Source organism: Rhea americana, unplaced genomic scaffold (assembly GCF_003343005.1).
Source record: "Rhea americana isolate MKP2758 unplaced genomic scaffold, rheAme1 scaffold_10, whole genome shotgun sequence".
In the NCBI taxonomy this organism is placed as follows: Eukaryota; Metazoa; Chordata; class Aves; order Rheiformes; family Rheidae; genus Rhea; species Rhea americana.
Genome location: NW_028185039.1, coordinates 4,396,290 through 4,407,342, shown reverse-complemented (window position 1 = coordinate 4,407,342; position 11,053 = coordinate 4,396,290). Strand labels below are relative to the sequence as shown.

At 38.1% G+C, this 11,053-nt stretch overlaps 1 protein-coding gene across 1 annotated transcript in view; it reads left to right on the top strand.

Annotated features, from left to right (window-relative positions):
- Window positions 1-11,053, top strand: part of MOSMO (modulator of smoothened) — a 31,494-nt gene that overhangs the window by 348 nt on the left and 20,093 nt on the right. Inside the window, exon 2 of the mRNA XM_085302046.1 lies at window positions 4,390-4,397. Within this exon, the coding sequence (XP_085158172.1) occupies window positions 4,390-4,397 (8 nt within the window). The remainder of the gene's footprint in view (window positions 1-4,389; window positions 4,398-11,053) is intronic.

Sequence of the window (11,053 nt, the reverse complement as noted above, 5' to 3'; positions counted from 1 at the left end):
GGCGGAGGGGCCGGTGGGCGCCGCGCAGCCCGGCCCCTGGGGCCGCAGCGGGAGCGGGCGGTCCCCGTCGGCGGTGTGCGGAGCGCGAGGGCCCGGGGAGCGTCCGCGCCCSTCTCCCGGGGGTTGGTCACCTTGGACAGAGACTTCAGCCGGCCTCTTCGCTTAGTTTGTTGCAGATCTTGACYCTTTCCTTTTCTCTTGGCATTTCCTTTGTTGCAGGGAGCTTTGGATCTTGTTCTCCCTCTTTTTTTTTTCCTAGAATATTTCCTGCATGCTGATTTTTATCAGCTTTTAAGCCTCGACCACATATGTTTTTTATTTGAGAATATAATGTTGTTTTCATTAAAAGAGCAAGGATTTGTACATCTGCCTTTTCACTAATGATGTAATTGTTTGTATTACTAATTCATTTCAGCCCCTTGATAAGGACGCACATGTTCTGTTGAGTTGTGTAGGGCCTGGTAATCGRAGGATGGTTGTTCTTTGATCTTGCATCCCAGAGAAGCCTAGATTGCCATGTTGGGGAGGGAAGCCCTTCTTACCAGAAACAGATGGAGCTAACTTAACCACCCTTTCATAAACTTCTAGTTTCTAAGCAAGCCCCAGGTACAGAATAGAGAAAAATGGTGTTAGGATAAAGGTTTCTGTCCCAAATTCTTGCAAAGATGACTTCTTTTATCTTACATCTTTCATGCTGAGTGCTCTGTGCACAGGAGAGGGTAAACCTGATTCAAACAGGTCATGTGTCCTTTATTTTGATGAAATAGAGCATTAGAAATATGTCGGCTCTTGGGGGTTGATGACTGGGCTTCCCAGTGACCAGATTGTCCTTCATGTTCATATGCTTGAATTGCTTCTAGTTGCCTATTCTAGAATCTGGCTTTTCCTAAATGRTCCAAAGGAGAGGAACAAGACAATTTCCTTCCCCAAGTGCAGCATTCAGGAGCTCGCTTGGTGACTTCACGTTCTTCCTATAGCTAGTAGTGATGATCTTACTGCCTGTGGCTATATAAAATAGCTTGTTCTTTCCTCTTATAGTTCCACCTAGCAGCAGTGCTGTGGTAATGAGCCCTTCCTTAGGGGATGAAAGTCAAATAAAATAATCTTCATTTTAAATATTTAAGTACATCTTTCTTAAATCCTTCATCGTGTTAATAATTCCTGTGCAATGAGTAAGATGTTGCACWCTCTGCTCATATGGGAATGAGACAACAAAAAGTATTTGGAAGAAATCACTGATGGAAAAAGGTCTTTTGAGAACTAAGCACAGTGCATTAAAATAAGTGTTAAAGAAAAATGTTTAATATCTATTCATAATACAAAAATTCAGATATTAAACCTAGAAATCATTAGTTCTTAGTTACTTGACAGATGATTACTTAAAGGTTGGCAGCCGTTTCTATCCTATATTGCTTTACATGCAGACAACAGTTTTACTTTTAATTAGCTTGAAACTTGGCAAACGTGAAATCTATATGGATTTTTCTAAAGGACTTGACCATTCAGATAATGTTTTGACAGACTTAAGGTTTTTTCCCTTGTGTTGTGGAGCCAAAGAAACTGTTGACTTGATAAAAATCTTAAAGGAGAGCTGTTGTTATGCTTCCTTAATGACTGTTCTGTAGATTTTTTTTTTTATTGATGTGGAATACATCAGACTTCACAAGATTTCTGYCTAAAAGCATGTATAAATGTATATTTTTAGTACTTAGACCTTCTAAGATGAGCCTTTCACCCTCATTGCAAAGAAAGGAAGTGCTAAGATGCCCATTCAATCAAGGACTTCCTGTCACAAACACTGTAGTATCGAATTATGAGATAAATGCTTTTATGACTGCTATTCATTACCCAGGGCATGCCATGGGGAAGTGCACTGTAGGAAGACGCTGCCCTGGTGGAAACCCACTCCCAGCTGCTAGCAGGATTCAGGGACTCTTGGCCGACTGCAATACTTGGATCATGTTCAAACTCTCCAACTTTCATATGTACCCCTAAGTCATAGCATTTTTTTGCAACATCCTGCTTTCAGCTGGTGAAAGAAACTTTTTGTTTGCTTAACCTCTGTGTTTTTTAGATCCCTCTCCTATGGGTATAATTCTAGATTCTGCTTCTACAAGTAAGCTTAGTACCAAGGAGAAAGAGTATTGCAGTTTCTCCCCTTGGCTGTTGTCTTCAGGGTTTTGAAAAGCAGCATGAAACAGCCTGGTCTTCTCAATACTGCAGCTGCTTGAGAATCGCATAGAGCAGAGGTCTTGGCAAATCTGGGAAGAAAGCACTGCATTGGCTCACTCGGAGCTGTTTACAGCCATTAAGATTGGAAACCTGGGCTTATGTTTTCAGGAAAAAAAGATCTATTCTGATATGCTGAATGCTAAACAATATGTGCATCTTATTCCAGTGGTAATGATGATTTTCTGCTAAATTAGATAGCCAAATAAAATAGCTGCTTAAATGCTTTTTCTTCCTTTTCTTTTAAAATATAGATTGTATTTTTTCTTAAAGAAGCTTATGTTCTGGGAAAATGGATTGGGGGAGGGGTGATTCTTCTCCTAAATTTCATTCTCATAAAAAGTTTTGTAGTCATTTAAAAGATGTTGGCTATAAAAATTTGTCTCCAGCATTGTAATTAAGAGCAAATGAGATCCTTGAAGGTTTCAGGTGCTTAACTCTCTTTAGACCAGAGAGGAACTCCACCTTTGTGGATCTAGTTTCAAGTCTCCAGCTGACGCTTTTTCCTTTTGTAGTTTTCTAAGAATTGTTTGTTAATTTGCTTCAATGTATTTCATATATCTTTATAAGGAAAAGCTGAAAAGTARATGGATTTATTTTTCAGAGAGGTCTCAGTGAGGTTTAGTTATGCATACAGAGCTCTGCAAAGTCAGATCTGGAAACCAGTRACTTCTCAGTATTCTTATATTGACAGTCTTTTCTTCCCAAACCAGTATTCTGTGCAGGAAATAAGGACAGAGCTGGCTTTAATTTAAGCCAATGCCCAAACTCCTATTGTTTTCAGTAGTAAAGAATTTTGCTATTATATCTGTACACTTCTTTTGCAATGAACTTTAAAAGCTTATAGTTTTGTCTCCGTATGTTCCATTTTGTGTGGGAAGGTCTCTAATGATTTTTTTTTCTTCAGTRTGAGGAGAGGGGGATATAAATTATTCCAGCTTCAGTGCTCAACATTTTTGTAGGTAAAAGAGCGTGAATAGTATGCACAGTTGAAATTAGACATGCCAAAAGTTGTACATGTAGGGGAGGTTGAAAATTTAGAATGCTTTCAAGGGAGATCAGTGCTTTTTATAAGAGCAGTCATTAAGTCAATATARATGGCAGAATTTAAGGCTGCTAAATCTTATCTTATTTATTAAATTGTATATATTTTTAAAGTAAATATTTATCATATTCCCCTATGTTATGTACATCACAACAAGGTATATAGCATAAACTTACAGCCATGGTGCGTATGTCCAACAATGTTGACTTGGGTGAGATTAGTGTTGAATAGAGCTTCTTGTTTCATCTCGCCTCTCTGACATAAATATTGAGGTCACTTGTGTTAACAATAACAGTTTTCATTTAAACTACCTTGTACATCATGCTGTGCAGCAACAGTAATGATAGTAAGTTGTGAATCTACAACATGCTACTTATTTTCAACTGTCTCTGCTCTGTTCACAAATGCGGGCTTGCCATGTATCTTCCAAAGGTTTATGTGTAAATGGTTTTATGGGTTTTTCATAGAGTAAACTATACCCAAGAGGCTGTTCCCAATAAGGGCGCTAACTTTCACCTCCCGAGGAATAAGCTGGCTAATACTACATGGCAGATTATTGCTGTTCAGTGTTATTCTTCTGTCTGAGCCAGGTCTTCCTGAGGAAGTTTGCTCTGCTGTTCCCACAGGAGCTGTTGCTTTGTTGGGATCAGTTTATGAGGGATCATTAGTGCTATGATCAAGCAGTGATTTCCAGYTCCTGCTGAGCCTGAAACCATACCTCAACTAAAATATTTTTCTCTACTTGGAGTTCTGGCTGTATATGAAATAATCCCAAGACCACATGAAGGTACTTGAAAAATCTGTAATGAATCAGTATTTCAAAATAAAGGATCAAGAACTTAGCACTAGATACAAACTTCTATTCCAGCTAGCAGTGTTGTTCAAAATGCAGTTGTCTGATGAAAAAGTATGATATGATATGTAAAAATCAGTATGGCATATTATCACTTCTGCCCTTCAGGGCCAGTACTGAGAACCTGGTAACACAGCACTCTTCTGTGGAGGAATTGAGGTAGAGAGCAAGCAATCATTCTGCTATCCACTAGAAGTAGTTCTTCAGGTTTGGGCTTTTGGGGGTTTATGGATAGCTGGCTTTTCAAAAACTACCTGCAAAGGAGTTCTGGTGGTCATTAAGCACATAAGTACAGTTAAGCACTGTACTATATATTTGTATATAAACCACATCATGCTTCTCCCTGTTCTTACCAGTAGAGAAAGAGAGGATGTGATAGGAAGCAATTATATAAAATTATTTTTTCCTAATGGTGTTTGCACCACCTCATGTAGGGACTGCAGTAGAAGTTGTTTGCTTTTCATTGACCTCTTTGGATTCTGTGCTGAGACTATAGAAGAGGGATGGGGTGATAATACAGGGAGTGAAGAATTCTGTCCCATGCCCTAGAAGGAGTGACTGCTAAAAAGCAATCTGCAAAACCATCATGAAAATCTGAGGTGTTAAAATTAGGTTCTTAAATATCATTTTCCAGCATATACTCTCCTTTWGATAGAGGGCCCAGGTGTGTGAGCGAGGAAGGAAAGGTGGTGCTCTGTGATGTTTCACTGATCTGGAYACCTAGGGGATTAAGAACCTGCTCTGAAGTGTAAATGCTGCTAAAAGTACTTGTGTTTTTAGAGTTGCTCCCAGTGCCATAAAAAAACCAAAGTGCTAGTTAAGCACCAGCAAAAGATCTAGAAACATAATAATATGAATACTTCAGCAAAAGTAGTCTGTTACTAGGTGTGCCCGGATTGGGAGTGTCAGTGCCACCCGTAAAGCTAACATTTCCGTTGGAGTTCACGATTGCGCGTGTCTTTCGAGTGGATATAACAATCTGACAAAGCTGAGACCTGCCATTGTGTTTGGGGTCTGTAAGTGAGCAGGCCTTAAGGCTCAAGAAAAGCTAATAGGAAGGCATTCTTGTAACAGAACTAATTTTGTGCTTGCTCAACCACTCAACATCTAAACATATGGAACTATTTTATGTGTAGGAAGAATGTCGTGAGAGCGAGCTGTGTCAGCCTGGCTATTAAAGCCTACCAGAGCAGAGATGAGAGATCTGCTCATGCTTTTGGTCCATAGAGGAACTGGTGTTTTTTATATTTGCTTTTTAACAAATCTGAATTAACACTGCTTCTGTTACGTGAGCATTTTGCTTTCTCTTTAGTGTGTGAAGGTACAAAACTATCAGTTTATGTATCAAATCCTGTTGAATTCATCAAACTCTTAGTGTTAAAGAATTAGGTAAGAAACACCTAATTTACTGAGGATGCATCTTGAAGCCAGTTACTTGTATTTTCTTTTTAGATCTAACATCTGTCACCTTGGATTTTGGAAAGTTATTATGGTAATACCTCAATTTCCTCATAAAATAGAGATAATGCTTACAGGAGTTTCTGTCATGAAGACTAGCAGTAAAGTGCTATATATATATGTATATTATATATAGTACACACACATATGTACATACACACGCACACACAAATGTAATTTCCGTTTATTTCTTATTACCGTTTATTTTACCAAACAGAGAGGAAAAAAATAACTACAATTTCTTCTATATTTTGCTGGTAGTAGATGCTTTTACCAAGTTGCTCGAGTTTCAGGTATTTTGAATACCTTAAGCAAAAAAAAAAAGTTATTTCCTTCACAGCAACCTATATGGTTACTACAGAATTAAATTATATTCAGTGGGCGCTGATGTATGTTTTGTTTTCCTTCCATCCATACTCCAAGAAGTATWTGCTTCTAGATATGCCTTATTGACAGTATAAATTGTAGAAAAGGTACCTTGCAATGACTTTGTGGCTTCAGGAACAGTTTATATTTTGCTAGTAGTAATGATTGTTTTTTATTTGTATTTATTTATTTTAGTTACCATGGAGCTGATTATAGATGCTTGTTGACACAATACAGTGGTGAGATTAATACAGGATTCACTTAAATATATGGGTGTTAAAAGTAAGGATTCAATAATATGTACCATAAAAAAGGATTTAAAGTTGTCTGAAATGAGAAAAATGGATTCCCATTAATGACTTATTAGAAACATTTGCACTGTTTAGTTTCCAGCCACTGCTTACATATGGGCAGCATTATGTAAACTCCATTTGTACTTTTGCCGAAGCAAAGATGATCAGTAGGCCAAACTTTGAAGTCTGACCTACATTTTTATAGGTACCTCACAACAGTTCAAATTGTTCCAACTTTTTTCTTGCTAATTTTGAAAYAAAGTAGACAGAACTAACTTTTCTTGCTTGCTGAAACACAGTCTGTAGGATTACAACTTATGCAGGGATGCTTGTCCTTTTTGTTGTAGTAATCTTTTCCAGCAGTATTGATAGCTGTGTATTTCAGAAGAAGGTAACTAGAGTGATTCATAGATGGGGAGGAATATTAACCTCTAAGGTGAAATATTGCTATCTATTTTAGAATCAAATAGAAAACTGTATTTGTAGTATCATGGAACAACAGTGCTGAGGCTGTTTTTATTTTTTGTCCAAAGCAATATAGGAAAAATTATAAGTGATCATAAATAGCTTATAAATTATTTATAAACAATTTATAACATTTTAAAATAAGTTTACTGCAATAATAATGATTTATAATTATTTAATATTTCTGCAGTGCCTACAAATTAGTAGTGGGCGGAGACTCCTTTTATTGGTAGCTAAATGGTAATCCGTGGTAATGTTACTGCAATCTCCTTTTGTGTGCTGCTGCCACCCTTCTCAAACTCCCTTTTCTTCCTCCAGTCTCTGACTCATTGAGATACACACAGACCTGAAGAAAATGGAGATATGGCCAAGAAAAGGATCTGTGCAGGGATGTGCCTCTTTCAAGGAGCGAGGGAAACAAACTAGAAACTTTGACTGGCAAAGCACTTATTTGCCTGGTTCCTTAGGAATCRGTAATGAAATAATAGTCGTAGGGTATGTCCTTTCTCAGAATGAAGCTCTTCATTTCTTCCTATTATGAATGTGTCATACTTGATGCACTATCTTGTACATGTTTATAAATCTTGTAATTAGAGCTGATTACAAGAGTTCAGGCTCTTTCAGRTGCCTAAGGAAAAGTAATTTGTGATAGTCTGGCTGTTGGATAGGCTAATCAAATAAGAAACACTAGCTGCTAAGATTTAGAGGTTCAAAATTCCAGAGCATGCAAGGTCCAATTCCTTTCTTTGAGCAAGATACACTTGGTTTATTATGTCTGGGTCCTTTAGAAGAATTAAGTGCTCCCCTCTGTAGACATCAAAAGCCTCCCGGGGATTTACTGCAATATCAGATGCCAGCATTTCCTATCCATGCGATGTAGTGTGATATGCAACAGTTGGCTGCTACCCAAGAGCCTTGTGGTAGCTGCAATTCTGTGGCATGTATACAAATTACAAAGCACACTGGCATTATTAAGGATGGCAGTCTCTCAAGGTGTAATGATTAATAATCCATTGCTATGTTTAAATATTTGTCAAGTTGAAGACAGCTCGCACTAGACCTTGAATTTGACCATGAGCAATTCTTTGTGCAGATATTTGGGCACTGCATCAATAGGGCTGAGCTGTCTTTTGAGCTTGGTATTTCCAAGAACTTAATCAAATGGCGATGTTCATAGGTAGTAAAGCCAAGTAGTTTAGCTTTGTAACACTCATCACTGAGCCAACTTCCCAATTTTTGGAAGTTTTGGAAGCTCAAGTTTTCTTGTTGCTAGTGACCACTTCCAGCTCTTGGCAGTCTATGTCACGCTGGAGAAGCAGTATTTTCTGCTGGTGATAATGTGGGAAGGGCAGTGTGGCTTCTTTTAAGACAGATGAGTACAGAAATAGGTGCTGGGGCACCTATGATAGAAAGTAAATAACCTGTTACCTTCACTGCTGATAGAAAGCCTTCCTGCCATTCCATCGGGAGACCGGGAGTTCTTCATTCTCACCCATAATATTCATCTGCAGGTCACAGGTTTGTGCTTGGCTTTGAACTATTGGAGTGGCTGTTGGGGAATAGTGATTTGTAGGAAGTAAACAGACAGTGTCTGTGTGGTTCTTACTGAAAAGTGCCTGAATTTTAAACAGTATTTCTCCAGCTGATGCATGTTGGCCGTATCTACAGAGCAGAACCTGAGTTATCTTCCTAGACCACCCTGAAGTGACTGGCTGTGGTGGTATATCCTGAAAAGAAAGTTCTGTCACCATTGTGAAAATAAACAGAGGACTTCTACATTCTGGCTTCCAACAAGAGACAGTTTTTCTAACTTATCTCATGGGATCAGAAGCATGAGTCTTGCTCATTTGCAGCAGGATGAGTTCCTCGGGGATTCTGAAAATTCTTCACAAGCACCAAATATGTTTTAAAGGAACAAAACTGATATCGCAGAGTGGAACACTGAAGAATGATTTTGGTTTTCCACAATGGACAACTCTTTTTGTAGATGCCCCTATAGATAATCTATAGGATCTTCAGAACCTTGTGGCATAGAATTACRCATTACTCGGGGGCTGCTAAATAAAAGTACGGGTAGTCCCAAGAAACACTCAGGCTCACAAAAAAAAATTAGTACCAGTTATCTTAAATATTACGAAACAAAATCCATGAAAAGSGGAATGGTTCTGTTTTTGAAAGGGAGCACTTCCACTAAGGTAACTCTTCTTAGCAGCTCTATATTGAAAAGCTGAGTGACATTTTAGTTTTATGGAGTTCTGCACTTTGTTTCTTAATTTATTTGGTGTTGATGACAAAGTCTATACTCGGGGACCCTGTTTTTCTGTGGCATTATCCRTAGACCTGGATCTGAAGCTTGCTTGCTTCCCCTTCTACCTGTTTCCCCTTCTCCCCACCATGTAATTTAGTTACATTTTTAAGGAACGAGTATGGGATCAAAATAACAGAATGGGACAAATTGCTTTTTCGGTGTGCTTCAGCAGTAAATCTAGGTTCTCTTTCCACTTTTTAAATTGATGGACAAAGACAYTGATATTATTACAAAGTCTCAATAAAGCTGCTTGCTTTCCATGATAAAATGTTTGTATACATTAAAAAAAGAGATTCACCCTGATTTCCATATGGGTGAGGCAGGTGATTTGTTTGACTTCTAAGTATTGCTACAGCTTGCCTCGCCAAAGCTTTTGCTTTAATACGTAGTCTTCTCTTGTGAAAAATGGAGGTACCTCTTAATGCTGCAATTCTGCCTTTTTTTTTTAAAGGAAAAAAAAAAAAAGCATACATAGCAGCTTTATTCCTGCGATCAGTGCGGTAGTGGAAGTGTCAGCCCCTGAGCTGCCACAGTAGAGGAGGATTCTGATGCCTGCTCTATGTAAAGGAGAAAATGCACTGCACCTTCGGGGCCTGCTGCTGAAAGCAGTGCTGTAGGCGTAGCACAGTGGGGGAAGAGGAGTCACAAGAGTGAAGAAAGAAGTCGCTTTTTTCCTTAGGTTGAATTCCGTTCTGAAACGAATCATGCCCCTAAATTCATGTGTTAATGATGCAGTTCTTCATTGTAAAAACTTGTGTGGGAAGAAGCATGTTTCACTTTGTTTTTTAAACCCACACTTAATTCAATTTTAAAACTAGGCAACAAGATTGTACAGGAAACTTGAAAAGATTGACTGGCCAGGAAGTTCTCATGTGGTCTCAGATTCTTTCAGTGGACTGTTTTGAATCTTTCAGCAATTACAAAAAAGCACCCTGAATTTTAATGTATGGAGAGTGGAATAAAGGGAGTAAAGTTACTGCTCGAAGTAGTAGTTGCTGCTGYTGTTTTTTCAAACTGAACTCTGACTAAGGTCCAATGTAATCAGAAGTAAGTACTTTCTGTAAGTGTGCATTCAGTAAGATGAAGTTAGCAATAAAGATGGAGCGTTTCTTGCCTGTTTATATTGAATCTAAAATTAGAGAGAATTCTGTCTCAGAATGTCAGTATAACAACTGTATAAACATATGTTAACAGATACGCTCTTTGGAGAACTATAACATCTGATTGCTTTTTAAGAATAGTCCCACTTGTACAGAAAGGACTAAGCTCTGCTGTTAAGATAAAGTCATATTTTTATCTCACTAAAGTGCACATTTAACTGTTCATGAGTAGTCTGTCTTCTCATATTCTATCTGAAAAAGTCTCCAGACTCTTTTACAGTCTATTTTTGTAGATGCTGTTTTGTGATGAGGTTGGTGGAGGGAGAAGGTGTTTTTGCAACGTAGATGGCTCCTGTTAATTGCCCAAATAAACCAGGTTTAAATTCGGCAGGTTTCTAAAACAACCATTTGCTTTGGCAAAAGGGATAACGGTATAACTTTAGGATAACTTCTGAGTGTGCTCTCTTGACTTCCTCTTCTTTGATTTTAATGCTTTTGTTGTGATAGGAACAATGAGTAAATGCCTACTTCTAAAAATTATCACTGCAGAGGAAGAAACATTAATTTGCATGAAACATTTGCAYTGTTTAAAGTGGAGGCTTAAAATATTAGTCTACTAGGAAACTACATGGTGGCTGTTTTGGAAGACAGGTTCTATGTAGTTAAGCTGTATGTCAGTCTCTTGCAAAACATGAAGCATTACTTGTAGAGAACAAATTCCTTGGACCTGTGTCTAATCTCTATTTAAAGGGTAGTTTAACCTGTATTGCCAGTTGTTACAAGCATGTCATATGCAATTTTGGCAACTGTTAAAAAGCGCCTTTAGGAATCAAAACTAAGATCAGGTTTTATTCTGCTTGAAATATTACTTTAGTTGCTATGAAAAACTGTCTTGGGACATTTAGGTGGCATTCTTTAATTGGCAAAGGTGTCTTA